The 15,568-nt window shown below is 39.3% G+C and overlaps 2 protein-coding genes across 2 annotated transcripts in view; one reads left to right on the top strand and one right to left on the bottom strand.

Annotated features, from left to right (window-relative positions):
• Window positions 1-2,972, top strand: part of LOC139732338 (sodium- and chloride-dependent glycine transporter 1-like) — a 32,330-nt gene extending 29,358 nt beyond the window's left edge. Inside the window, exon 15 of the mRNA XM_071643212.1 lies at window positions 1,353-2,972. Coding sequence (XP_071499313.1) covers window positions 1,353-1,532 — 180 coding nt within the window. The 3' untranslated portion in view covers window positions 1,533-2,972. The remainder of the gene's footprint in view (window positions 1-1,352) is intronic.
• Window positions 2,973-8,658: 5,686 nt separating this feature from the next.
• LOC139732350 (sodium- and chloride-dependent neutral and basic amino acid transporter B(0+)-like) overlaps window positions 8,659-15,568 on the bottom strand; it is a 30,221-nt gene continuing 23,311 nt past the window's right edge. The window contains exons 8-13 of the mRNA XM_071643221.1: window positions 15,190-15,314; window positions 12,286-12,398; window positions 11,543-11,674; window positions 10,786-11,001; window positions 10,238-10,402; window positions 8,659-8,841 (exon numbers count right to left, since the gene is read on the bottom strand). Coding sequence (XP_071499322.1) covers window positions 8,659-8,841; window positions 10,238-10,402; window positions 10,786-11,001; window positions 11,543-11,674; window positions 12,286-12,398; window positions 15,190-15,314 — 934 coding nt within the window. The remainder of the gene's footprint in view (window positions 8,842-10,237; window positions 10,403-10,785; window positions 11,002-11,542; window positions 11,675-12,285; window positions 12,399-15,189; window positions 15,315-15,568) is intronic.

Genomic DNA, 15,568 nt, shown 5'->3' on the forward strand with positions numbered 1-15,568 from the left:
GGTGGTGGGCTTGTGCGAATGACATCGTGGGCTGGAGTTGAATGGAACTGCAATTGGACGGGGTCATGGTTAAGACGTGTTTGATGTGATGTGATGTGATGTGATGTAATGTGATGTGATGTGATGTGATGTGATGTGATGTGATGTGATGTGATGTGATGTGATGTGATGTGATGTGATGTGATGTGATGTGATGTGATGTGATGTGATGTGATGTGATGTGATGTGATGTGATGTGATGTGATGTGATGTGATGTGATGTGATGTGATGTGATGTGTTGGCACTCGATTGTGGTTTAATTAAATGGCATTGTGGGGTGTGCTGGCATCTCGCTCTGGGGTTCGATACAGTGCGATTGTGGCTTTGGGCTTTGATTGGGTGGTGGCACCAGCTTTGATATTGCTGTACAAAAAGCATGGACGAAGCCGTCAAATGTGTTATGTCAGTGATTTAGCTTGAGAGTCGCATAAGCTGTTTTTGAAGTTAATCTGATTTTCTGTGTGACTTTCTCAAGTCACTTTGTGACCAACTGATATTCATAATATCTAGACCATTCCTGTCCGTTGATGTGACTTACTGCTTTACTTACTAACTCTGCTACTATTTACTAACTCTACTACTATTTACTAACTCTACATAGATAAAGAAAGATAATCATAGTAGCTCCAGTTGATGTGTTTGACGTCCATGTTTTTTTATTTTGTCTTAACATTGTCATGTCACGTATTGTGGAATGTCTGCATGTCATATTTTCACTTTTCCAGATTCGTGTGAGCAAATCCATGATGAGTGACTCAGAGGAAAAGAATATCATGATCTAAATGAAAATCGGAGTGAAAATAACAATGATATAATCAGCACCTTCTCAGAAAAAAGGATCATAATCCTCCTTTAAAAGCTGTTGTTGCTGTCTTTAACTCGCACTTTTGTAAAGGTTAACAAAATACTGACCAGTGTTTGAACGCGCACCATTAACTGAGAAAAGTAACAGTGAAAAACACAATTTTAATTGGTTGAGTGTGCCATTAATAGTTTTTGCTGATAGTTTTTACGAATTATTTGTCGAAATGCATAGCGAGAGCGGGATACTTTTTGTCATAACTCGCATGGCATCACCTAAATTCAATATATTCTTATCACTTGTTTGCACGCGTGTGCGATTTGAGCACTGAACCTTCAAAATTTTGAATCAGTAACGCGCTCATGATAAACTACTACTAAAGTATCATATCTTTGTGCATGTGCTGATTATTCACATCGAAATGTCGGAGATATCTCCTGGATTTGCACTATATCGAATCGATTTCTCGGTGTCGGTGTCACTAACACCTTGTGATTTTTGTCTCATCAGCGCCTAGCTCTGATCGCCAGACCGAAGGAGTCGTGGGGTCCGATGCTGCCTGAAAACAGATTACATTCCTGGCAGGTCCACGAGAAGAACGGAACCACGATGGGCGGGAAATTGCACCTGAGAGATACTGCGGAAGCCGACGTCGTCCCCATGGAAACAGCAGGACGGCTGCTCACATGACCTGAACAAAATGCGACTTGCTCCTTATATGTGACCTAGTTCGTACTGTGGTTGGATGGTGTGCTATTATAGACTAGTCTATGTGTGTAGGTGGATTGGGATGGAGTGGCTTTAAAGCTAACGTGCATTTGACATTTTTGTTGTTTTACAATTAGCGTTTGATACTCATCACAAGGCCCAGGGATTCATGGGGCCCTTTACTACCTGCGGACAGGTTACATTCATGGGAAGTACACGAGAAGAACGGGACTTCGATGGGAGGTACTTTAAACGCGGGGAGCGGCAACACCACCGGACCAGGCCTCGTTCCCATGGAAACGCCTGCTCGGGAGGAGCCGGATGGGCATGCCCCTCGATCTTTTCTTTATGCTGTGTTCCACAACGAAGGGCCCGTGAGTGACACCATTGCCTGAAAGGTGATAGATTGAGAATATAGGAGCCAACAGCTTGGGACGGTCTTACGCGGCGATTGGAGGCGGATTCTTCATCGATTTGATTAATATCAAGTAGGAAATTATACGGGTATTTCCCCAACACCATGCACATGATCACAAACACGAATTTAATATGTGGCTCATAATCTTCACGACGTAAATGCACTACTCTGCACCTTCCAGTCATGAATGTATGATCGCATGACTCCATGTTCTCTAAAAAGTTGTATCTGCTGCAGTGGTCTCGAATATCGTCACTTAGGAACAGTACTGATATATTTTCTTTTAAAAGCATTGTACAAACAGATTAAAATGGATTTTGTAATAATTTTTCACTGTCAATAAGAGCATCTAAAGTCCTAGATATGATAGAATTAAAGAATATTTCCGGTTCATATCTCACTTTGCACATTATTTATAAATATGAATTACAATAGGTATACTATGATGTGACCGCACACCTGAAAGGCTGAAACATTACAAGAAATGTATTGCTGAGATACCCTCCAAAATAGCAGTCAAAAATATAGGCTATGTGATATGTGTCGACCCTGTACACTTCATTGGATATGATTCATGCATATTCATAGTACTATGTGTTCCAAAAGCTTAGCATGGTTTCATATTACTTTGCCATGGCGATGCATTGACAAAGTTTATAGTCCCCTTATTTAGTCAGTACTTTCATTAGTAACCTTTCGATTTGCACAACTGACATAACCTGCTACTTAAAGTTGGCACAAAAATCATCTGTGCTTGTGTCAAGCTGACCGCATACAGCGTAACATTGCGTTGTGGTAAGAACCGACACTCTCGTCAAGACAGTGTTTACTATTTTCATCAAGACATTGGGCACCGTCACAGGACAGAAAGTAAGTTTTCTGGGAGACTGAGACTTTTGTGAGCGCGCCCCTCGATCTGTGAATTATTCGCCCGTAATCACTTCGGTCGTGCAAATCGAAAGCGCCCCAATAGCCTCACCGTGCAATATTGTAAAAATTGCCATCGCAACCATTCAACTATTGGTCAGCTTGTGGCAATTGTCGTATGGCTGAAGTTGAAGTTTTTTACAGTAAAGTCGAAAGTCTCCCTGCTAACCAAGGATTGTCTTTTTTCACATATTATATATTATTTTGATGCCATTTTCATCCAAACAATGCATGTGTAAGAAAGAAAAATGGTATCATATTCTTACTTATTTATTACATTGTACCCTGCTGTTAAAGTGTCAATGTTCGCTCGATGTATGTTCATGATGTGATGTCAAAATAATTTTGCCAAGAAATTATTATTTGAACGAAATACAACTCGAATGATGTCTGTAGGTCTGTTTGCACTGAAAAGTTTTGGGCTTTCTAGTTTTTGAATTAATTTGTGTTCCCCCTACGAACGGTTACCATGACATTAGCTCCTACCAGAATTGTTCCTATGAAATATCCGCACGCTTCTCCAAACATGAAACCTACTTACAAACGTAACCCTTACCCTAATGCTATTCCTTACATCAAACTAAACCCAAACCCTATCACAACCCTAACCCTAACAAGTCATCGGAGAAACTAAGTCCGGAGCACTTGACACAGAGGATTAAATGTCGTGTCCCCATTACAAACATGAGGTATTGGATACGGGTACTCTTAATGAGATACTCGCGTGAAATTTCCACGCTGAGACTACATCTGAGAAGTTCTGCGTCCGAAGACCAAAGTTCACTATGCAGTAATAGTGAGGAGAGGTATGCTGCCATAAAGAGGGAATGCGCAAGATTTAGCTTTGTATAAAATCAAATCATATCCTTTGTCTCTTGGCACACTGGATTGATCGATGAATAAGAAGGATGGTGGGATTAAATCACAGTGACTCATGGTCACGACGCAGACTGTAAATGATGCGTGACATACTGGTGTCCACAATATACCGGCTGTCCAGTAGGCGTTATAAGTGAAGGCGCTATGTGTAAATTTCTCTCCAAACGCAAATAATCAAAACAAAAAAAGCGCTTTGTTGCATATTTCAATCATAAGCCGCTTAGGTCAAAGGGCGAATCCACATTCAGCGAGGAAAGCTAACCAAGAGCGCCTGTATTTGATACAGTGCTAGAGGAGGTAAACACATTGTATGTTAATGTGATTGATATAAAAAAAAAACAGCAATATATTTTCCGAAAGCTGTGTATCTGTGCTATGGTGCGCCACATTAATCACGTGTTATGTTTCAGGTCATCTTGGGCTAATGTATGGCGGACACTGTTTCGTAGATCCAGGGGAAACCCTTATAGGCCTAGATAAAGAAATTTTTATGTGCAAAACATGTCTTTCTGTTGGGTTTTTGGCCCACAATACATCTGGGATGTTATGGATTGTACCTGAAAAAATAAATACCCTTAATAATGGACGCAATGTCAATATCAATTGGAGACGAAGCTCCCACTAATTGTATGTCGCATACAGGGTCAGTCTTAATAATGTATAATGTACATATTCACAAAAGACATGTGAAGTGTGTGCAGACCTGTAAAATGTTCTTATTTTTAAATGTTTATATTGTCATATTTTAGTACTCACGGAGGCTGTTTCAATGTGGCGAATCGCAATTGTATATAACATTTGCACTGCAGTGTAAAACGCTGTGTGATGAATCGATTAAATACGTCAATGTCAAATATAAGAATGATGATAGTGTCACATGATGTTTTGAGTTGATGTATATTATGCAGGTATATGAAAGGTATGTTTGTATGAATACACACATATGCACATATACATAATATGATATTCAGACAAAATTTATACGCATTTTGAATACACATTGTACAAGTGTAATACCCAATCTTAATTGAATATATGATAAGATGAGTAATAAGTGCTAAATCGTGACAAGCCCAAGTGCAGCTTTATTTCAACCGAGTTCGTCGGAACTTAGATTATGCATTCGGGGTATTGGCTAGAATGTTGTATGAAAACGCATAGTTATACTCTACAATGTATTCATAACATGAATAAAAACAGTATGATAGTGAACTGTAACGAATTTAGTGAATGCCACGTGGTACAAATTTGAACAACCACGAAAGCAAAAGCGGTCATGCATTGTGTATATAATGTACATACACTGTATTCTATATGTATAATTATACTCTGTAGAACGTTTGAATGTTTCTAGAGATAAATGGCACTAAATAATGTTTCATCATCATCATGATATATATATATATATATATATATATATATATATATATATATATATATATATAGGCCTACATACATATATTTACAGTATATAATATACACGTTTATATTATGTAGGCCTACATACATAGATGTGTGTGTGTGTGTGTGTGTGTGTGTGTGTGTGTGTGTGTGGTGTATGTGTGAAGAAGTACGAAGTACACGTACATTCATAGTGTGTTTGAGTGGATAAGCATTTGCGTCAGTTAATGTGTACACAATCAAGAGAGGATGAAACAAAAACTGCAGAAATGTAGTCTTACATGAGTGTATGTACACATCTATACTGTGATACCCTCATGTATGCATTGTTTGAATTTGACGTGCATGGGACCTACAAACGCTGATGTGCTAAACCCATTGTAATGAGGCTTACTACTAACTCACTGATGAATGGATTAACGGTAAGGGGATTATAGTGGTAATGTTCCAACGGTGATTCTTAACATCGAGGATAAGCTCTATGGGGCGCCAAGTGTCTCACGGTCGATTTCATTACGAAATCAGTAATTTCGTCGACGAAATGGCCATTTCGTCATCGTCACGAATCAGTCATTTCGTTGACAAAATGATCCATTTCGTCACGAAATGATAACGAAATCACTTTAAATGAAGCAAATGCGCTTTAGCGCAAATACCTGCGCTCAAACGTCACGTCTGTAGTCCTACCAGCGTTCACACAGGACAGGGGGTAAACACAAATATTACGTCCCGTTTTATCGTACATTTTATTCTTCGAAAACCACACTTTTCCCGACAACTATTTTGGACGTGATTACAGATATCAAAATATATTATGTTCTTCCCCTCAATGCATCTTTTATTTTAAAAAGTTCAAAAGTACAAGCGTTTCTTAATCAATTAATCTTTAAGCGTTTACGCTCTATTCAAATCATACAGATTCAAGACAGAATGACAAAGTTTTGTAATGTACATATACCTGATGCTGTTGGGAATATACAAAACAAAGCAAAGGCACTTTAAGAGGAAGCCGGCTGTATACAACGAATATATCCTGCTTATATTATGATACAAAATGATAAAACAATTCCACAATACCACATTCTTATATACCAATGTAAGCAAGCCATACAAAAATACTCTGTTATGAAGGTTTTTCTGTGCTTTTTTTCTTCAAAATGTTGATTATAACAACTGTGAAGCATAGTACAACTGTGAATACTACCGGGTTGAATATAGTTTTATTCTCCCAGCGTAGCCTATTCAATATAAGTAATGCTCTCCTATAACAAAGCCCTGTCCCTGTTATACCGTATCGTTGGCAGGTGTACCCATTTATACACGTGGGTCAAGAGGGAGATCATGGGTATAAGTGCACCTCGTTCATGGAACATTGTGGACAAAACAACATGTCTAGGCATGAACCCCAGTCCTTCTGATTACAAATCCACAGCCTTCTTATTTACGTATATAACCCAATGCTCACACTCGATTCTACAGGGGCGGATCCGGGAATTCTGTAAAGGGGGGCGCAACTAAAATTTCTGGTGCCACTTCCGGGTTTCATTTTTTTTCTCTCTCTTTTTTTAAACGAAAAATAAAGGGGGGCCTGCGCCGCTTGCGCCCCCTCTGGATCCGCCACTGCATAGACAAACGAAAAACGAAAATTGGTAAGAGACAAAGTGATACGTACTGCATTCTACAAGTGTTCTTCTGGAGTCACACGATAGTAAAATGGAAGTACAATGTACATGTATATACATGATATACCCTGTTCTTGTTTCTTGGTTCATTTATTGAACCTATTGTTAGTCGTGCGCATTGTCTTCAATAGGCCGTGCACACCATATGCCAATCATATAGTGATGGTGATAACAACAACCAATATACATGTACCAAGTAATTCTTACAGTTACGAAAAATGAAATGAAAATACAAAAGAAATGAAAATCCAACATCTATGAAGCAGAAAAAAATATATAGTTTAATATCCTCGTAGTTGCATTGTTTCCGCTGTCTTACGTGTCTACATAAATCATACTTTCATGCACATTAGGTCTCGTTGTGGATTAGGGGAGTGTCGCTCTGGCAAAACAGTGTATGACGATTATTTATCATGTACACAGTACCATCATGTTTACTTTTTTTGCGTAAAACTCGATACCATGACACAAGTACAAAGTACAAATTCCACACAAATTTTGGCTGCAGATCCTCTATACCTTCATTGACGAGATATCCTCACTGTAGGTGCTACATGGTAAATGTGAGTCATGCCAAACAGACAACATTAACATGATTACGGAGAGTATCAAAACTTTAGTACGGCCGTACGGAGTGCTCATTCGGCTCATAATTGTCTTCCTTTCCGTCCTAAATTGAAACATTTCATGAGTTATAGGCTGCATCGAAAATATCACAGCTACAAGTCCTATTTAAAGGAAGATGAGGCTTTTTGTCCAGAAGCATGTTTTTGAGTTTCCACCATTACTTTAATGGCGGAAAGTGAAAGTCTTAGAGTTGACTACGTATATTTCCATTAGATATCTTTATTCATGTATCGTTATTTTGCTGGTCCCGTGAATCTATCACAAGTGGTTATTATAGTTGATCCTATTCAACAATGCATGCTGTAAGACTACATCCATTTTATAATCTCTATCCTTCAAATCCATCAGGCATGCTGATCCTGATAGTTATTTGGGACTCCTTACCTCAAAGTAGTATTTCCAATCTGTTTGTTCTTTTCAAAACACCATGAAGCGTTTACGTTACAAGCCTTGAAATTGCAAATTGCTTCCACGGAAACACTTGAGTTGACACTAATATTCGAAATTGATTAAATGTATACCGTGTAATGAAATTTCTATGATTATATTGACAATTACAGCAGTTTTCTTTGTTACAAAATATTATTTCCTCTGTTAAAATCAGAATATGAGGACATTCAATTGGTTCTTTACAGAGTACATAAGTTTTTTGATAATTTTCAATCATGTTTTCACACTGCATGCAAATCTTTAAATATATTTTGTCGTTATTATTAATCAAAGGCACATAATTATCATAATAAATGTCAAGTACGGCCTGGCAGCAACACAAGCACAATGCTTGTTTTGCTATCCCTCTACGGTCTCTCATCATTCGAGAGTTTCTTTATGTCTTTACAGTTCATAATTTATTTTATTGATTGTCTACAAGTTTTGCGCTTGATGATGTGTGCTGTTCTGCAAACACAGTGGTAATGCCGATATATATTGTTCATGTGTTGTTAGAGAGAGAGAGAGAGAAAAAAAAGATGGGTGATCTGAGATAGAACAAGGTCAAGTCTGCTGCTGTGAAACTAACAAAATGCTAACAAAAGTTTTCTCTTTTGCGTGGGCGGATCCAGGGGGAGCGCACAAGACGTGCGCCCCTTTTATATTATTTTGACAAGGTACCCCATCTTTACAGAAATCCTCGATCCGCCCCTGTTTCGTGTGAGAATTGTGACGTGCACGGCCGTCACACCTTGGGGCTGGGGTCCAACTCGACATTCCCCGGGTCCACTCGGCGACCGCTTCCATCAATGTCGATCCGTCCGCCCATCGTCGTGCCGTGCTTACTGTGCACCTGGGCCGCCTCGATGCGGAACTTGGGAAGGGCTGGGCCCCAGTCTTCACGCGGGTTCGCCACTGCGTGCCAACGCTGCAAACACATCACAGAAAATGAGAAAATAAGACGATAGGAAAGAAAGAAAAGTCGCAGGAGAAAGGGACGAGAGAATGTCAGTGTGGTTAAAACATAGTGATATTACAAAAAGATGGAATAAGTTAAAGTAGTAGGAGTAGCGGTATAGGAGAGAGAAAGAAAACAGAAGGGAGAAGTGATTACACTGTAAAAACATCGGTGTTAGATTTAACACCACAGGTGTTAAATCTAACACCGATCAAACTTCAATAAAGGACCACACCCACAGGTACGTTAAAAATGCACTGTGATGGTGTTGAAAAGTGTTCACCTGACACTTCGTGGTGTTAATTTGACACTGTACCTGGTGTTATTTTGACACTGTACTGGTGTTAATTCAAAAATGACACCACATGGTGTTGATTTGATATTTATTGGTGTTAATATCTATAGTTTAACACCCGTCCAGCTTCAATAAGAGACCACACCAGCTGGTGTTACTTTGGTGTAAATTCATTTTCACATTTTTTCAAAAATCTAGTATTTTAATTTAAAATTCTTGATCGTCTTGTTTAGATTAAAAATCAACAAGAAGTGCAGTTACTAAGAAACTCTTCAAAAAACAGTTTAAAATTTGGAAATGACACCCGGAGGTGTTAATTTCACACCATAAATGAGCACCGAAAATTTAACACCAGCTCGGTGTTCACTATTTAACACCGGACTTTTTGCAGTGTAGAAAGACATGAACAATGCGCAAATCTGATCTGGTGACAACTAATTAGAAATGTAGTTTGTTAACTAGAGACGGGTTTACGCCATCAGTCCTGAGGTGATAATGCGTCATTATTCAGTTTCATACTGTTTACTAGTAAATTAAGTCATGCAATCATCAGTGCAATACAATAACCAAGCACATTATGACATTGAACTACCATTTCTCTATTAAAGGATTCTAAAGAAATATCCCTCTGAACGTCAGTGATGATCTCTGACGGGATATGAACTTTGTGAAACAGTACAGATTATTTTTCTCAGGGGATATTTCCAGTATTTTGTCATTTTTGGTTGCATTACTGATAACGAGATGGTAGGGTAATTTACCACTGATTACCATGCACTGTTTGGACCCACCTGTATGAGGCAGCAAAGTAATTTTGGTGGACATCATATACAAGCTAACAGTGTATATTTGCTGTATACCATGGTGCACTGGCCATTACAGTGCTCTTAAATACCACGCTCTTACATAACCTTCGCTTGATAAGATAGCATTGCCGTGAGGAATATACTATCAAGCACCTTCCATTACATCTCCACTTTTCCTACCCCGCCTACTCAATTTAAGTGACTCAACTCTGTCCCTCTCGAACTCAAAGCCCAGCCCACGGCATCTTAATTGGGGTACACTCACCTCGGCAAGGCTGCCGTCGGCAGCCACGAATTCGTAGATCATGACGATGGGGATCCAGATGAGCGACATCATGGTCATCAGCCATCCAACGATCACGGCCCAAGTCGGGAAGGGCCCGTTGTAGCTCGGCTCCTCCCAGTTCAACCAGTTGAACAACAGCACAAACTACAGACAAAGACCGAAACACGGTGGTGATATCGTAATATCAAAAGGAGAACACGAATGAAGTTCGTTTGAATGTCAGTGGCATTCCGTTCATCTTAATCGGCGTTATTGTCAAAACATTCTGATCTTGCGCTCTTACATGCTGCAGGGAACAAACTGAAGGATCATGAATATATAAGTAGATAAATTGAACACTTATCTGCCCACCATTGCACTAATTTCACTAATACAAATTATCAATTCAGTGAATATACATATTGTGATGGCAGATTACGAATCCTGCCAATTAACTATTATTACGTTCGCATTGATAACCGCTCGCAGTAATCTCATCGGTCTCTTGTTCTTGACGGGGACTATTTTTCTCATCTCGGCAAACTTACCAGCATGAGAGACGGAGTGAAGGCTGCCCAGTTGAGAGGCCACCACAGGAAGGTGAAGTGACCAATCAGCTTCTCGCCCACCATGGTCTTGATGTCATTGGTGAAGCGTTTGACGCCATAGAGCCAGGCGATCGCTATGCACTCCAGGAGGGCGTACACCAGATAGTTGAAGAAGGCACCATAGCTGTCCAAGTGAGCGACCCAGTAACTTCCGGTCTGATAGAGAAATACCATCATACATTTGAAAACCGGCAGCCATTATTTCAATGAACCCCAAATAACTGATTGATTATGCAACCATTAACATTATTCAAAGCAACTCATGTAGTCTACAATCAAGTAAAAATGATATAAACTTACAGCCTGGAAACTTTATACTTGATGAATTAGAGAGTTGATAAGTTCAAGCATAATCTACATGTATATGATTTATTCATCTTTTACTCTCATAGAAAATAGGGTGACTTTGGTCATCAACATACTTCTTGTCTCTAGCAAAGTCAGTCTTCGAGACAATCCTGATATTATACTGCCTTTCGTTGATCTGCACAAACCACATTGAGCTCGAGATGATTTCCGTCGTCACGTGATGTAATCATGTATTTCAAGAAGTTTTGAATCTTACTTCATTTCTCAATAATTTATCATACCAGTATCTCCTAATAACCTAACACATTATATATGTCATTTGAGTAAATCACTAGACACCAAATTACTGAGTATTTATCATAGCACATGCGAACTCGAATGGACTCACGTGGGTGATACAGGTGAATCCAAGGAAGAACATTACGATGCATGCAACCAACATGACGTAATTCTTGCGCTTACGCAGTGTGCCGGGGAACTCGTCCACGATCATTGTGACCAGATTTTCCATGATGGCAAACTAAGGAATGAAAACAGAAGATATATAGTCAATACAAAGAAGAACTAAGAAAAGAAAATCGTCAACTGGTGTTCATGTTGGTGCAGTGGGTATGGTTATTAAACATTCGAGTTCAGAAGCCGATCAAACTTCATATCCGAATTTGAAATCATGTGTTATCTACAAAAATGCAGTCGAATTTCAGCCAGTTGCACTCTAATAGTTGTTTTGACTACGTTAGATGTTTTCGCTGACACTAAAATCGATCGTATATAAGTTTTCAGACCACTGTTTTACATGAACGATGAACCTCGATTTGTTTATTTTAAAACGGTTACAGTATGTTTTTTTTTTCTTGTCGATAACATCTGTGATTTTCATATTTTCCACGGAAGCTGTCAGTACACATTTTTTTTTGTTGTCAAACCACTACAATTATCCTTGGGAAATAGGCCTGCACCAGACATTAGATCGACTGAGGCTAAAACAGCCAGTCCTTTAGATTGCACGAATAACTCCAGGATATGAAAACTTCTCGGCGAGGTCCTTGCATATTCTCTCTTTCTGTTCTTAATGGCAGTCGGGGCAAAGCGACTTGCAGATATCTCTGCTCATACTGGATTCTCTCGTACCTGACTGTCCAACCCAAGAGTGATCAGCATGCCGAAGAAGAGAATAGACCACAGAGGCGAGACGGGCATGCGGGCGACGGCGGCCGGGTAAGCCACGAAGGCCAGACCAAAACCTGTGAAAAGACAGAGGGGACTTAATGGAAATATAGTGTATCTTACTCTCCAAGTTCGAATCAAAACCGTCCAGAAGGATCATCCCTAGCTTGTGAAGAATAATCAAAGCAAAGCTAAATGTTGGATGGCAATGCTCTTTTATAATCATGGTGACTCGACATTTTGCCCCTGTGACAATTGCTCCTGTCTAGTCTCCAATCACATGGGGTTAGGATTAGGACAGTGATAGGGTTTTAGGTTTAATTTGATAAATTGATTAGGATTATGGTTAGGGTCATAATTGTGGGTAGAATGTATGTTTGGCTTAGCGTGCAAACATTTCATAGGAGCAATTGTCATAGGAGCAAATGCTCTTCTAATAAAGGACGCCATCTTTTCAACATCCAACCCTGTGCCTCAAACACCTTCACCTTTGAAAGTCTGAACAGACGTGATGAAATAATAACTCACCGTCTCCGCATGGGCAGAGCCAGGTTAGCAACTTTTTATCATATCATCCGTAAACATCCCACCGGTTTTTGCTCAATGTGCAATGTATTGGAAACCGTTGAACATTATTTATTACACTGCAAACAACACACACGTCAACGTACGAATCTCATACGTGCTATCCATAAGCAATCACCCAGCATCTCTGATTTACTCGCTAACCAAAAAGCTCTGGACGCAGTTATTACCTATGTCAAGGAAACAAACAAATATCACAGTATTTAAGATTGCATAACTTTGCTGTAGCACGGACTTTGCGAAGTCCTGCAAATTCGATGCACTCTCATTTTGCAATCGTAGATTTCAAGATATTTTGTGATGCATTATATTATAAATTGATTTCCTATTAATGTTTTTCTTACATTGTTTGCTGTGGCATGCACTTGGGGAAGTTTGTATGTATGCATTATCAACTGCTGTGGTGGATTTCAAGATAATATGTATTATCTCCTGGAAACGCAGATTTTCAAAATATTTGCGAGTTGCCTACGAATTTTGGCTTATGCTTATCAATATTTTTTTTTTCACTAATGTTTGATTGTGATTAATCTCACTTATGTTTTATTTAGTCTCATTTTCCCTTCCCAGTACACAGGGGAAGGACTTTCACTCTCTCCTATCCTCAGCGTAGTAGACCTACACAACATCCGCACCGGACTTCGCTCCCCGGTTCCCAGCGAGACCAAGCCGAGCCTGGTCACCCGTCACGTCGAGGCCTCCACCTTCCACCTCGCCGAGGTGCCGGAATCTGCAGCAAGCAGGTTTTGGGAGTCACTCGCTGCTGCAGATCTCGGCATCTCCCTCAATTTGCCTTTACTATGTAAAACATTATACATGTACATATTTTGTTGTCTTGCGTTCCTTGCTTGCGTTTCCCTCGCAAGAACAGGGGATTTCTTCGTCCATATTATAATATAGTTATTTATAAATGATATACTTTTTTTTGTATAGTGAGAACAACTCTAATTTCTGTAAATCCCCTCTCGTATGAGTCGCCTGCACTTATTTAATACTTATGATTTTGTGGTTTAAAAAATTGATTTGAAGAATTTATGACTCCCACTTTCTGGCTCTAAATTTCTACTTTTTTGGGCTTGAAGCCCGCAGGTGTACTCGTACGTCATACAGAAACCACGATTATATTTGTACATCATTTCTCCGTTGTTTGTTGCAAACGACTTTGCTGTATCAACGCCTCTGGATTTTTCACGAATCATTGATGTGACGCTCAGAGCTCTATGATATAAACACTGTATATATATTTTTTGTCTTTGTTTTTTCCTTTCTCTCGAAATAATGATATTCATATAAACACTGAATATATATATATTTTTTTCTTGAAACAATGATACAGTTAGTAATGTTCCCTATTCTGTAATTTACATCATTGTGTGTGCGTTTTATTTAGATACTGTATATTATTTTGGGTTGACCTCTGATATTAGTAAGTGTGTGCGTGGTTGGAGATGGATATGTGTGTAAGTGTATGTGCACATGGGTGAGTTAATGTGTGGTACATGCGCGCGTGTATGGTATAGTAATTTGAGTTTGCTTAACCAAAGAATTTGAGGTATTCATAAATATCATTTGAGCTCCCTCGTGGAGACCTAACTAGCTCCTTTGTGGAGACAATATGAGCTCCCCCATGGAGACTTAATGAGCTCCTTTGTGGAGACAATATGAGCTCCCTCGTGGAGACGATATGAGCTCCCTCGTGGAGACTTGGTACATACATATATATTTAATAATGTTCATATTTTTTTTAAGATTATTAATATTGTCTGTTTTATGTTAAGTGCTGTCTGGGGCAAATTATTTGTATAGGGCCCCATTTTTCTCTTTCTTCTTTCTTTCTATAAAACAACAACAACAAATGCCATGGAACCCTTGTACAAGTTGTTGTATGTAGGATTTACCAGGTTTCCTGTAAATTGTTCTTCACGTTTTTGTCTTTACAACAGTCTTTACGACGGTTTCTCGCTGCACGGGAGACAAACATTTTGAAACCAGCCCCTTCCTCGTCTTCTTAAAGTTGAGACACAATTATAAAGTAAGGCCTCAGTCGTTCTCCTGAAGGCGGTAGAAGCAACAACATTCAGACAGACTTGTGTCATGATTCATTCAAAACACAAACAATACACCTGAATAGAGCAAGCGCATAATAAATATGCCGACAATAACTTTACTGTATGCTCAGTTTCACATCACTTGAGTTCCTAGTCTGACTGGGTTGTTAAAGATCAAAGTTTCACACTAATATTTTTTTTTAATGGAAAGCCTGGCACTACTGAGGCAGTCTACCTTGTTGCACAACGGATTCTACGGGCTGGTTGAGTTCTTGGGCCATGAAGCCCACGATGGAGAAGATGACGAAGCCAGCGAAGACGCTGGTACAGCAGTTGGCGATGGCCACGAATAGCGAGTCGCTGTTGTGAAATTAACAAAAGTTATAAGAGTTCATAATGACTTGATCATGTTGATTATTGGTTTCTTGACATAACAGACAAACACATGTACAGAGATCTATTCAGGGTACAGATAACCAAAAAATACAACCGCCGTTATTACTTCATGCTTGTACCATGTACAGGGTATAAAATACAATACACATTAAGAGACAACATGTGTTTATCTTTGTCTTCGCCTGAATCTATGTATTCTCTCTCTGTCCCCCTCTCTA

Source organism: Diadema antillarum, unplaced genomic scaffold (assembly GCF_040938485.1).
Source record: "Diadema antillarum isolate AM-2024a unplaced genomic scaffold, OU_Dant_1.0 scf00000024, whole genome shotgun sequence".
Classification (NCBI taxonomy): Eukaryota; Metazoa; Echinodermata; class Echinoidea; order Diadematoida; family Diadematidae; genus Diadema; species Diadema antillarum.